Source organism: Aegilops tauschii, chromosome 2, assembly GCF_002575655.3.
Source record: "Aegilops tauschii subsp. strangulata cultivar AL8/78 chromosome 2, Aet v6.0, whole genome shotgun sequence".
Lineage (NCBI taxonomy): Eukaryota > Viridiplantae > Streptophyta > Magnoliopsida > Poales > Poaceae > Aegilops > Aegilops tauschii.
The window spans coordinates 342,460,523-342,473,959 of record NC_053036.3 but is presented as its reverse complement, the minus strand read 5'-3'; the positions used below and the strand labels follow the sequence as shown (position 1 = coordinate 342,473,959).

At 49.8% G+C, this 13,437-nt stretch overlaps 1 protein-coding gene across 2 annotated transcripts; it reads left to right on the top strand.

The window, feature by feature from the left end:
* Positions 1-7,872: 7,872 nt before the first annotated feature.
* On the top strand, positions 7,873-9,728 carry LOC109762018 (7-deoxyloganetin glucosyltransferase). Of its 2 annotated transcripts, none has more exons than XM_020320826.3 (2): positions 7,873-8,502; positions 8,626-9,728. In XM_020320826.3, the coding sequence occupies exons 1-2, from the start codon at positions 7,977-7,979 to the stop codon at positions 9,555-9,557; spliced, it is 1,458 nt and encodes a 485-aa protein (XP_020176415.1). In that variant the 5' UTR covers positions 7,873-7,976; the 3' UTR covers positions 9,558-9,728. The 2 variants fall into 2 exon arrangements, with proteins under 2 accessions (XP_020176415.1, XP_020176414.1); XM_020320825.3 differs by having other exon boundaries at positions 7,874-8,502; positions 8,623-9,728.
* Positions 9,729-13,437: the final 3,709 nt, after the last annotated feature.

The following is a 13,437-nucleotide window of genomic DNA, read 5'->3' as shown; positions in this document are numbered from 1 at the left end:
TACGTATATCAAGGCCCCCCTCGTTGCCGCCGCGACGCCGGCGTTGGTTTCCTCATGCCGCGCGGCGGTGGTGAGGGCGGCGGCCGCCGCTGCGTTGTCCCTTGCGTCCGCCGTGTGCCTCCGGCCTTTCCTCTTCACCAACTCCGCGGCTCGCTCCTCGGGCGTCAGTTGCTTCTTCTTCTTGGGCGTCGCAACGGTCTTGTGAGGGGCGCGAGGCTTGCCTTTGCCGGAGGGGGTGGAGGTTATGCCAGACGAGGTGAGGGAGGCGAGGCCAGCGGCGGCATCGAGGGCGTCGTCGATGGCGAGCGGCCGGGAGCGTGCGCGGGCGGGAGGGTTTTTGGGAAAGTGGAGAGAAATGGTGGATGCTTTGCCACCGACTGGCAGGCCAGAGGGAGTAGTTGGCGCGCGGCGCGCGCATCCGTCTCGTGTCCACGCCGATACAAATGAGCCTCAAAATTGGGCCGGGAATGGGTTGGCGGGCGGACGAAAAGCGGACACGCGTCCGTTTGGGTGGGCACGTTGGGCCGACTTTTCTGCCCGCGCCGACCCAAACGGACGGTGCTAATACAAAAACTAAAGTTTCATACTGTCAATCTTATAAAAATAACTACATCCAATTCCCGCAGCAACACGCGGTGTTAACGAGTCCAGCCGAACCGACATTTTATCTTGACATACTCTAATGAGTCAAGCCGAACATTTTGGCTATGATCGAAATCCAGCCCTAGTTGCGAGGGAGTGTATTGGGGATGGGGAGGAGTCGAGCTGTGACGCTGGAATTGGCCGCTCGTTTTGTCCAAGGAACAAAACAGGGCGATATGAGTTTTCCTAACCATGTGCCATATGGGTTACTAATCAAAAGATGCTCAAAGCAAAGGTAAATGTTGGCAAATTTGACAAATTTAACCTATAATCGAAATCAAATCACAGAATGAACTGTCCGTGAAACTATTTTACGCGGCTGACCCTTGGCGCCTAACTCTCAGGCGCTGCACTAGTGCAACGCCCGGGAGCTAGGCGCTGCACTAGTGCAACGCCCAGGAGCTAGGCGCTGCACTGTGTAGTGTGGCGCCTAGCTCTCAGGCGCTGCACGCTGACTTGGGCACATATGGGTGCGACGCTGGCCGTGTAGCGCCTATCTGGGAGGCGTTGCACAGTAGGGTGTGGCGCCGGCGTGGCGGGCGCTACACAAAAGGGTCAGGGGAGTGAAATAGTTTCGCAACCAGTTCATTCTGTGATTTGATTTCGATTATAGGTTAAAATTGTCAAATTTGCCGTAAATGTTTGTGTTTGATGCGCCGGCCGAACTTTCGGCCGGCTCCCACGCCCACTCATCACGTGCCTGTGATCCCACACCTTCTCAACCACTCATTCCTCCACGTAGCAAGCCTTATTCTCATCTTTTCTTTTTTTAGACAAGTCTCCTTCTTTCTTCTTCCTCCTCAGCCCTCATCTGACGCCGCGCGCCATGGTCCATGGTCTGCCTCCTGGCTCGGCTGTCGCCGCATGCTTGCACCTGCGCGACAACAGCCGTGACTACACATGGGATGAACACAGGCAATCTGGTTGCTACAACCGCGTTGTGGGGGTGCTACAACCGCGGCGCCGGGTGCTACCACCCACGGCGACCATGCTTGAACGACGGCAAGCAGGAGAGAGCGCATGCTCCAACCATTTTTTGCGACAAGCCACAACCATGTTTACGGCAAGCTGCATTCACCATGGCGAATGCTATAATTGGCATGGCTAGATGCTACTAGGCGCCAGGTGGGCGCTCAGCGGCGAGCTTCAATGGAGGAGACCGGTGTTGCAATCGACGGTGAGTTTTGCTGGAAGCGTCAGTGTTTTGCTGGAACCGACGGTCAGTTTTGTTGCGTATATAGAACAGCGACTGCGAATGCTACAACTGGCGACGTGATTTGCTGGATACGGTGGCATGATTTGTTGCGTTGGCAGATAGGCTATGGCGCAACTGCGACCACACGAGGGACACCGGCGAGACGGTGCGAGGCAAATGTTGGGACCATATGCGTGGGGTGCTACGACCGGCACCACAAATTGCTGGAACCTGCCATCGGCACGCGCGGACAGCATCACAACTTTTGCTGGAACCACTTCATCGGCGTTCCACGCGTCAGCGACGTTTTTGCGTGTAATTTTTTTGTAAACGATGAGCTAGAACCGGCGTCCGGAAATGTTCGAACCGGGAGCGCAAAATGCTGCAACCAACATGCGGCACGATGAACGTCGAGTTAGAACAATAGAATGATTTGCCGTGAGATTACCTCCCGGGCTTGCATAGTATTAATAATAGGGCAATCTGGGTTGCCAAATACAAAAGATTACAATGAATCCTAACAATCAATCTAACTAGGAAACTATCGTAGCTAATCCGTCAGATATAATTAAAGGATTATATACTGATGAATATACATTAATATACCCCCTCAATCTCAACCGGCCACAAGGTTGAGATTGCGTTGTAATTTTTCCAGCATGAACTTTGTTGCAGGTTTAGTGAAAGCATCTGCAACTTGATCACCGGATGACACAAATCAGACATCCAATGCTCCTTGCGCCACCTTTTCTCATACAAAGTGAAAATCCACCTCAATATGCTTTGTCCTCGCATGAAATACTGGATTTGCACTCAAATAGGTGGCACCCAAATTATCACACCATAAAATCGGTGGTCGCGGTAGGAACACTCCTAGTTCCTTAAGCACAGATTGCACCCAAGTAACTTCAGCTGTGCCATTTGCAAGCGCTTTGTACTCTGCCTCGGTACTAGATCTTGAGACTGTAGGTTGCTTCCGAGCACTCCATGAAATGAGATTGGGTCCAAGGAAAATGACAAAACCACCTGTAGAGCGTCTATCGTCAACACATCCTGCCCAATCAGCATCAGTAAAGACACTGAGAAGTGTGGAGCTTGAACGGCGAATGGAGAGTCCAGTGGCCAGAGTACCCTTGATATACCTTAGTATGCGCTTGACCGCCTCCCAGTGCACACTAGGTTTGGCCAAATATTGGCACACCTTATTGACAGCAAATGAAATATCAGGACGAGTAAGGGTAAGGTATTGCAATCCTCCAACCATACTGCGATAGCGGAAGGCATCATCATCGTTGAGGGGAGTACCAAGATCTGCTACCAACTTATCGGTGACTGACATGGGAGTAGAAACCTCCTTGCAATTCTCCATATGAGCATGGTGAAGAAGATCATCAGCATACTTCCGCTGAGACAATAATATTCCCCCTGAATTGTAGGTGGCTTCAATCCCAAGGAAGTAAGAAAGACGACCGAGGTCCTTGATGGGAAAGGACCTAGCTAGAGCGTGAAGCAAATGGTCCACTACACGAGAGCAAGAGCCAGCAATGACAATATCATCAACATAGACCAAATTGTAAATAGTCACAGCTCCTCGCCGAAAAATGAAGAGGGAGGTGTCGGCCTTGGATGAATAAAACCAAGCTGGTGCAGCCGATCACTAAGACGAGAGTACCATGCCCGGGGGGACTCTTTGAGCCCATAAATAGACTTTCGAAGCTTGCAAACATGATGGGGATACCGAGGGTCCTCAAAACCCGGTGGCTGCCGCATGTACACATCCTCATCAAGCAAACCATGAAGAAACGGATTGCTAACATCAATCTGACGCAAGCACCAGCCCTACGAAACAGCAAGTGACAACACCAAGCGAACAGTGGCCGGTTTAACAACCGGACTAAAGGTGGCAACATAATCAACACCATATTGCTGAGTGAATCCACGAGCAACCAAACGAGTTTTGTATTTATCAAGAGAGCCATCAGACCGTTCCTTGAAGATCCACTTACAGCCGACGACGTTGGTGCCAGGAGGACGAGGCACAAGCGACCATGTTTCGGTGCTCTGAAGAGCTGAGAACTCCTCTCGCATGGCAGCTGTCCAAGCAGGATCAACAAGAGCTTGCCGGTGCGTAGTCGGAACAGAGACGACGGCACTGAAACTGCGTCGATACGGATTGTAGCGGACAATACCATCGGTGGCAATCTTCGGACGTCGAATGTTGTTCTGTAGTCGGGTGCGAGCATGCACTGGAGCGGGTGCAGTCGAAGGCGCATACGACGAGACGGGAGCATCTGCCGATGCTCCAGTGGCCGCGTCGACGCGCACAGGCACGCGATCAGTCGCGTCAGGTGCGGCTTGCCCAGTAGCCGCATCGGACGTGGAGGCACCCTGCTGGGTCACGCGCACGAGCAACGCTGGCTCGGGTGACTTAGTCGCCTCCAGCTCGGGCGACGACTGGGCCGCATCCGGCTCAGCAGGGAGCGGCTGTGTAGCGGGAGCTGGGCCAGCAGCCAGCTGCATGGCGCTGGCGGGTTGAGCGCATGGGGGTGTAGCATGCACGTCCATCGCGCTGGTCGCCCCTGTAGCGCTGCTCTCTGTACCTGCAAGATAAGACTCAGGAAACAAAAAGGACAAGTTGTAATTTCTCACATTAGCATCCTGAACTACTGGCTCATTTGATGGAAATGACACAGGAGGATTTAAGAGAGATAAATCAGGGCATGCACTAGTCGCAAAAGGAAAAACTTTTTCATCGAAGACAACATCTCGAGATATATAGATGCGACCAGTGGATTTATCAAGACACTTATATCCTTTATGAAACGGACTATATCCAAGGAAAACGCACATCTTGGATCGGAACTCAAGTTTCTGAGAGTTGTATTTGCGAAGACTAGGCCAACACGCACATCCGAATATACGAAGAAAAGAGTAATCAGGAGTGATGTTAAGGAGGCGTGTGAGTGGTGGCATATTTTGGAGACTCCGGCTAGGCATGCGGTTGATCAAATAACACGCGGTGAGAAAGGCTTCATCTCAATAACGCAGTGGAAGATTAGAGTGAGCGAGGAGAGAAAGTCCGGTTTCAACCAAGTGGCGGTGCTTTCGTTCGGCGATAGCATTTTGTTGGGATGTGTGTGGACATGATATGCGATGAGAAATACCAACACGCTGAAAAAATGCATGCAAGTGATGGTATTCACCGCCCCAATCAGATTGTACCCCACGGATTTTTGTGTTGAGGAGTCGTTCGACATGGGCCTGAAAATTGTAAAAAACTTGTTTGACATCAGATTTATGTTTAAGAAGATAAATCCAGGTAAAACGGCTAAAGTCATGAACAAAGCTTACATAAAATTTGAAACCTCCTGAGGAGGCGAGGGCAGGCCCCCACACATCGGTATGAATAAGCTCAAGTGGCTTCGAAGAAACACGAGATGAATTATTATAAGGTAATTGATGACTTTTGGCGCATTGACACGCGTCACAGACGAAAGTATCATGACTTGACGAATAAGGGAGTTTATTTGACCGATAGACGGACTCAACTACATTATTCGAAGGGTGGCCCAAACGATGATGCCACTAACTCGATGAAGACCGGACTCCGGAAAAAGCTTGACGCGAAGATGACGATGACGACGGCCGACCATATGGGATAGGGTAGAGACCACGGCGGCTTCTACCGTGAAGAAGAACCCTCCTTGTTATTTTGTCCTTCACACAAAAGAAATATTTGTGAAAATCGACAAACACTCGATTATCCGAAACAAGGCGATAAAGAGAAAGTAGATGTTTATGAATGTCAGGGACATGCAGCACATTATTAAGGCGGATATGATCACTTGAGCCAGTAACTTTAGTATGACCAATATGAGAAATTTCCAAACCTGCACCATTTGCAACTTGAACTTGATCCTTTCCACCATAGCGCTCGTGCATCGTCAAGCGGTCAAGGTCGTTGGTGAGGTGGTCGATGGCACCAGTATCGAGGTACCAGTTGTTGTCGCGGTGGCCGTATGTCACCATGTTGCCGCTGCGGTGCCCATCCGACTGGTAGGCATGATTGTAGCGCTCGCGGCAGTCGATGGCGTAGTGCCCCTCATCGCGGCATATTTGGCATCTTGGAAGACGACGGTTTCTACCGCCGCCGCCGCCGTTGTGGCGACCTCCATTGTTGCCACGGTTGCCATAGTGGCCACCATTGTAGCCACTGTTGACGTTGTTGTTGCGGCCGCCGTTGCTGCTGCGGCTGCCGTCGCGGGGCCTCGGGCTGTTGCCTTGGCGGACGACGTTGTTGGCTGATGAAGAGAAGTCGCCATGGTTGGCGGCGTGCTGCTCCTGCCGTGCCTCAAAGCTGAGGAGATAGGAGTAGAAATCAGATAGGTTGACTTCCCCAGTGAAGATGGACAACGCCGTCATGAGTGGATCATACTCCTGACCCAGCCCTCCAATGATGTGCCCAATGATCTCGTCATCAGACAACACCTCGCCGACGGTGGCCAGCGCATCAGCATAGCCCGTCATCTTAAGAACTCCGCCGCGGACATGTCCTTCTTCTTTGTCTGCGACAGCTGCGTGCGAAGTTGGCGCACGCTGGCCCGGTTCTGGGCGGCGAACATGGCGCCAAGGGCGGACCAGACGGCCGCCGTGGAAGTTGCTCGCGTCATCTGGGCGAGCACCTCCTCCGTCATGGAGGACAAGAGCACGCCGAGCACGGCCTGGTCGGTCCTCCGCCAGGGCTCGTACTCGGGTTGGGCGCCGAGTGGGCGGCATCGCCGGTGCCCACGACGATCGTCTTCGGTGGCGCGGGGACAGACCCGTCGAGATAGCCGAAGAGGCCGGCGCCGGTGAGGTTTGGGATAACCTGCGCCTTCCAAAGCAGGAAGTTGGCGCGGGTGAGCCGGACGGTGATGAGGCCGGCGAGCGACGGCATGGAAGCGGTGGGACCGGAGACGGTCGGGCCAGCGGTGGTGGTGATGAGCACGCCGGTGGTGGTGCCAGCCATGGCGTGGAGAAGGGATCGAGGCTCTGGTTACCAAGTTAGAACAATAGAATGATTTGCCGTGAGATTACCTCCCGGGCTTGCATAGTATTAATAATAGGGCAATCTAGGTTGCCAAATACAAAAGATCACAATGGATCCTAACAATCAATCTAACTAGGAAACTATCGTAGCTAATCTGTCAGATATAATTACAAGGATTATATATTGATGAATATATATTAATACGTCGGCCTGCTGGTGCTTTGACAACGACGGCCTAGGGCCGTGACGGTCGCGACCTACGAAGACGAAGGGGTGGAGGTCCGTGGTGGTCCGATGAGTGACAAGTGGAGAGTGAGGGGAGGAGCGGGCACTGCGCCGAGCTCGCAACTCTGATGCGAGGGACAGGGAAGACGCGAGCAGGAAGACTTGTCTCGGGGATAAGATCTGAACTGACGGTGCGCTAATCGCGATCGGCCGAAACTTTGGACCGGCGCGCCGGCGCCTATCAGCGCCCCAAAGCAAATGCTTTTCCGTGTTCAAGTATCCATGTTTTTCACCTATTTTTAGGATTATGTCTTTTAGATGGATTTTTAGGATTATATTGATTGGCGATCTAAAGAGACCCCCAAATACTTCGATATCTCTCCAGAGTTTTGTAAAATTCGTGGAGTACCGTTTGAATCTGATGCATATTTATACGTACGGACGGGGTTATCTTGACATTTCTCCTTAGCCGCCCTGATTTTTGTCAGTACTAGAGTATATAATAGAGCAACAACACTCGTGCACACAGTGTGCTCATCTTCTTGGTACCAGTCCAAATAAAGTGGCCAATGAATCCCCGAGAAACTGCGCCGGACGTAAACAAAAGGATGCGCGGATCTCGTGGCCCATCGGAAACAATAATTCATCGACATGACGCCAACGGTTGCGGCGACCTGTCAGTGACTACTCACTCAACTGGAGATCCAACAATGTGTTGAGCACGCGCGGAGACGTCTACGGCTCCGCCCACGCCCGCCATATTATATACCACCGCGTCAGGAGCTCATTTGCCACAGCCCCACTACACGGCCACGCGCGCAACGTGGTGACCGAGTCGAGAGATCTACCGGAACCAACACGGCGACGCAGCTAGCTAGCAAAGCCATGGGGTCCTTGCCGCCGGGAGAGAGGCCGCACATCGTGATGATCCCCTACCCGGCGCAGGGTCACATCACGCCGATGCTGAAGCTGGCCAAGCTGCTGCACACCAGGGGCTTCCACGTCACCTTCGTCAACAACGAGTTCAACCACCGCCGCCTGCTGCGCTCGCAGGGCGCGGACGCCCTGCATGGCCTGCCCGCGTTCCGGTTCGCTGGCATCGCCGACGGCCTCCCGCCGTCCGACCGCGAGGCCACGCAGGACGTCCCTGCGCTGTGCTACTCCACCATGACCACCTGCCTCCCCAGGTTCAAGGAGCTCGTCTCCAAGCTCAACGAGGAGGCCGGCGCCTCCGGTGGCGCGCTGCCGCCGGTCACCTGCGTGGTGGCCGATAGCACCATGACCTTCGCCCTCCGCGCCGCGCGGGAGCTTGGCCTCCGCTGCGCCACGCTCTGGACCGCCAGCGCTTGTGGTTTCATGGGCTACTGCCACTTCAAGGATCTAGTCCACCGCGGGCTCTTCCCTCTCAAAGGTATATCTGTCAACTTACATATTTTGCAAGTTGGATTTTATTTGATATATGTGTCTGTGTGTGTGCTTGGATAGATATTAAACTGGAGGCAACATAGTAATTAGTTTGTTATTGGTGCAGAAGAGGCTCAGTTGAGCGATGGATACCTGGACACGACCATCGACTGGATACCGGCGGCCCCCAAGGACCTGCGGCTGCGTGACCTCCCGAGCTTCTTCCGCACCACCGACCCTGATGACATCATGTTCAACTTCTTCATCCACGAGACGGCCGGCATGTCGCAGGCGTCGGGGGTGGTCATCAACACCTTCGACGAGCTCGACGCGCCACTGCTCGATGCCATGTCCAAGCTCCTGCCGCCCATCTACACAGTGGGGCCGCTCCATCTCACGGTTCGCAACAACGTGCCGGAGGAGAGCCCCGTCGCCGGCATCGGGTCCAACTTGTGGAAGGAGGAGGACGCGCCCCTCCGGTGGCTCGACGGCCGGCCGCCGCGCTCCGTGGTGTACGTCAACTTCGGGAGCATCACGGTGATGTCGAACGAGCACATGCTGGAATTCGCGTGGGGGCTGGCCAACACTGGCTACGCTTTCCTATGGAACGTGCGGCCTGACCTCGTCAAGGGCGACGGGGCCGCACTTCCGCCGGAGTTCTCCGCGGCGACAGAGGGGCGGAGCATGCTGTCGACGTGGTGCCCGCAGGAGAAGGTGCTGGAGCACGAGGCCGTTGGGGTGTTCCTGACGCACTCCGGGTGGAACTCGGCGTTAGAGAGCATCTGCGCCGGCGTGCCGATGGTGTGCTGGCCGTTCTTCGCGGAGCAGCAGACCAACTGCCGGTACAAGTGCACGGAGTGGGGCATCGGGATGGAGATTGGGGACGACGTGAGGAGAACCGAGGTGGAGGCCATGATACGGGAGGCCATGGAAGGGGAAAAAGGACAAGAGATGCGGCGGCGCGTGCTGGAGCTCCGCGGGAGCGCGGTGGCCTCCGCACAGCGTGGCGGAAGGTCCATGCACAACGTTGATAGGCTCATCGACGAGGTGCTGCTGGCTTGACACAAGCTGGTAAATGGTTTGGCTATTCTGTTTATCACAAAGGTAGTTTTGTTGCTTACTACATGGATCACGAAGGATTTATCTCTAAGATAGAGACGATGAATTCATTACATGGGCATTTGTAGCATTGACATTGCTTCTCAGAAGTTGGCCTCCTGCATGTTTTCTCTATGATTTTTAGTTTCCTTTTCTAACACCGCTCTATGAAAAGTAGCCCATTTTGAAGATCGAGATCATGGAGGCCTTAATTTTGAAATTTTCAAATTCAATGTTTTCAGTTTCAAAAAATTTCTCAAAACAAATACTACACACGAATAGAAGGATGAAATGTGTATGTGTATAAAATTTCAGGATGAAATACGTCAAATTGCGAGCTGCACAAAAATAAAAATCATGGACTTTGATGATGAACAATATATATGCTAAAAAGCCGTAGATTTTTTGTGTGTACCTCTCATTTTAACTATTTCAACCTGAAAATGAAAATTTACACACGTGTACATTACGTCTCTGTATTAGTGAATTTTTATAGAATATTTTGAAACTGAAAATTTTGAATTTTGAAGTTTCCAAATTTGAAACCAGAACACGTTTCACAACCTGATGTGCATAACTAAATCCCGGTCATTATTGCACCTTTAGATTCGTGACATCTACTCGTGGACTTGTGCAGTGTGTTATCATTTTTACAAGTATCCTTCATTTTCATAGTAGAGCATGCCTTAGATTTTTTAAAAGGTTTTTTTCACATTACAACTCGTATTAGATCAAGTGCGGTAAGCCAGCGCATGCCGAGCATTTTTATAACCAACATCTCCATTAGACAATACATGAAGTCTAAACAATACCTCTTTTGTTGAGGAAAAATAAATAAATTCTACCCAGGGTCTCACCTAGTATTACGTGGCTAGTCAACAAAAATCCAAGTCGCGTGGCGCAACGTCTAGTGTTTTAGTCCTCTTGGCGATTCCATCAGTGGTGAGTTTCCCTCGGATCCGATATGGATCAAGTTTTGAATGCTGATATCATGGGGGCCTCGGGCAAAGGTCTCTGTCTCGCTTTCCTGAGGTTGCGCTAACACGAAGGCTAGGGTTTGCATGACAGCTGATTGAGAGAAAGTGGTAATGGTATCGACGTCGGATGTGCAGTCTACAAGTGACGGGTCGCGGAGTGGCGTTCCTAGGGAACTTGATGTAGCCTTCGAGCAGTTGGACCTCCAACAGGAAAACTTCAATGTTGTGGAGATAGATGATGAAGATCCGGTGATCAAGGGGAACGTGTGTTGGCTCGTTCTAGCAAAGGTCAAGACAGGGACATATTTCAGTCAATCAACTTTCTTCAAGGAGATGCGGATGACCGAGAATCTGTCGCAAGATGTACCGCAAGATGTACGACTCTGAACAATTGGTGTGAATCTATTTGTGGCACAAGTTTTCTGTTTACGTAGTTCGGAAAGAATAGTAAAATCAGGCACCATGGATCTTTAGGTTTTGGGCTATGTTACTTGAGCCATATGTTGGTTTCACAAAGGCTGAAGAGGTTGCATGAAATTTCATGCATGTATGGATGCACATCCATAAGCACCCCGGTGTTCTTTGTTAGGAGGAGTTGGTTCAGAAATTTATTATGAAAGCTAGTAAGATCTTAGAGATCAAGCTTATGACCAACCACTACTAGGGAAAACCTTATACACAAAGGTATAGCAGTAGTGCTGGCTAAAACAGAGTGCTACTGCTACTTAGTAGTAGCGCGTGTCAATAAAGAGCACTACAACTATGGTTATAGCAGTAGCGCTTCTGCTGAAAAAAGCGCTACTACTATAATTCCCACCCTGTTGCCGGTAGGCTAGGAATAGTAGTAGCGATGCCGCAAAAAGCACGCTACCGCTAAGTGCCTTGTAGTAGCGCGTTTCTTCTGCAGAGCGCTACTGCTAAAAAAGGAAAATAAAACGGAAAAGAAATAGAAAATAAATGAAAATGAAGGAAGTAGAAAAAGGAGAAATGAAAAAAAGAAAATGCAAAGATAAACAAAAGAAAAGGAAAAATAAAGGAGAAAGGCATAGCAGTAGCGCTTGTTTCAACGAAGCGCTATAGTTACTCTAGTAGTAGCGCGTTTTATAAGCCTGCGCTATAGTTACGTTCCTTAGATAAAAGGAAAAGAAATGAAAAATAAATAACTACTTCCTATAGCAGTAGCGCGTTTTGGTAGAAATCGCTATACCTAACTTAGCGCTTTTTCCCTGCCAGCGCTACTGCTATATTGACTTAATCCCGCATAGGCTCAAAATTTTGCTAAGTCCTTTTCCCCCTCTCCCCCTCTCCCCCAACTCCTCTGTCATCGCCGTCGACCGCCCTGCTCGATAGAGCACGCCCTCGACCTCACCGCCGCCACCCGAGCCCGCCCTCACCGCCGACCGTAAGGCTCTCCCTCTCCTCTCCCCTGCCCTCCTCTCTCTGTCTCTCTCTCTGTTGTGATGATGTTCGTATGGACCCTAGGTGTTCATATGAACCCTAGATTTGTTTATGGCAGTAGGCATTTTTTTAGCATTTAGGAAAAAAGATTAGCAATTTTTTTAGGAAATTAGCTAGGGCAAATTTTTATGAAAATGCCTAAGTAGTAATTCCATTTAGCTTTAAATTAGCAGCGGGTATATAAATAATAGTAGCATTTAGCTTTAAATTAATAGAGGCTATAAACAAAAAACAGTAGAATTTAGCTATAAAAAATTATTTGGACTATGGCCTTGAATCTGGTCCAAATTTCATTTGAATTATTTGGACTATGGACCTGAATATTTTTGAACAAATTGGGTGTAGATAGTAAGGTCTTGCTGTGGAAATTTTGGTGAAGTCAGAAGGGTTAGAGAAAATGGAGTTCCTTTGCAATTTCTAATAAGGTCAAGTATTGTTGTAATATTTGCTCTAAAACAATTTGGATGAAAAGAAAATAATGTATGTGTGTGTGAGAGAGATGAATAGCTAGAACAGAATTTGGGTTCTGTCCTAGGCAGAGAAGTGTTTAGTGAGGTCATTTTGCAAAGGTTTTTTGTTTTTGAAAAGACCACTATTTTTCAAGGAAAACAATTTAGGCAAGTTTTATTTTAAAGATGATCCCTTCCTAGACTTTTAGCTTTAGACAAAAAAACAAAAATATTTAGCTAGAAATAAAAAAAGTAGCTATGGCATTTAGCTATAAATAAAAAACAGAATTGTTTTTCTTTTCAAAAACTTGGTTAAAATAATTGTTGCTATGTAAACGAAAAACAAGATTGATGTTATATGATATATGTCATTGATGTTCATTTGCATATTCCATTATTGTTGATTATATCTTTTCACTGAAGTGGTCATGTTATATGCAAATTCCTCAATAGTGTTTGCTCATGTTATATGCAACATTGAAGTGGTTCAATTGTGCCCAAGTGGCCTCTTGTTGTTTGCAGGGAATGATTCCGAATGGCCTATGTTTTGCCGGAATGTTGATTCATTTCCGTTCTGGCAAATTTCAGGCGCTCTATTTGTCCAGTTTGTAGCAAAGGTCATGCCGAAATTTTCCATGAATTTTGGCATGACTTGTGCTACAAACTAGGACATATCAAGTGCCCAGGATTTGCCGCAACGGGAATGAATCAACATTCCTGCAAAACATTGGCCTTTTTATGTTATTATTCATTTTATTAGGTCTAGAATTCATTGACTAGATTTAATCATAGGAAACATGACTAGTAACGATGAAGGACAGGGTACTGGTGATTGCAACGTCTACGTGGCGGCAAACACCTAGTTGAACCTTCTCGATGAGCAACGGTTATTGCAGGGCCCACCTGGCACATCCGAGACTGAGACCGACATCGAGACCAGTGCCGAGACCGGCGCTGAGA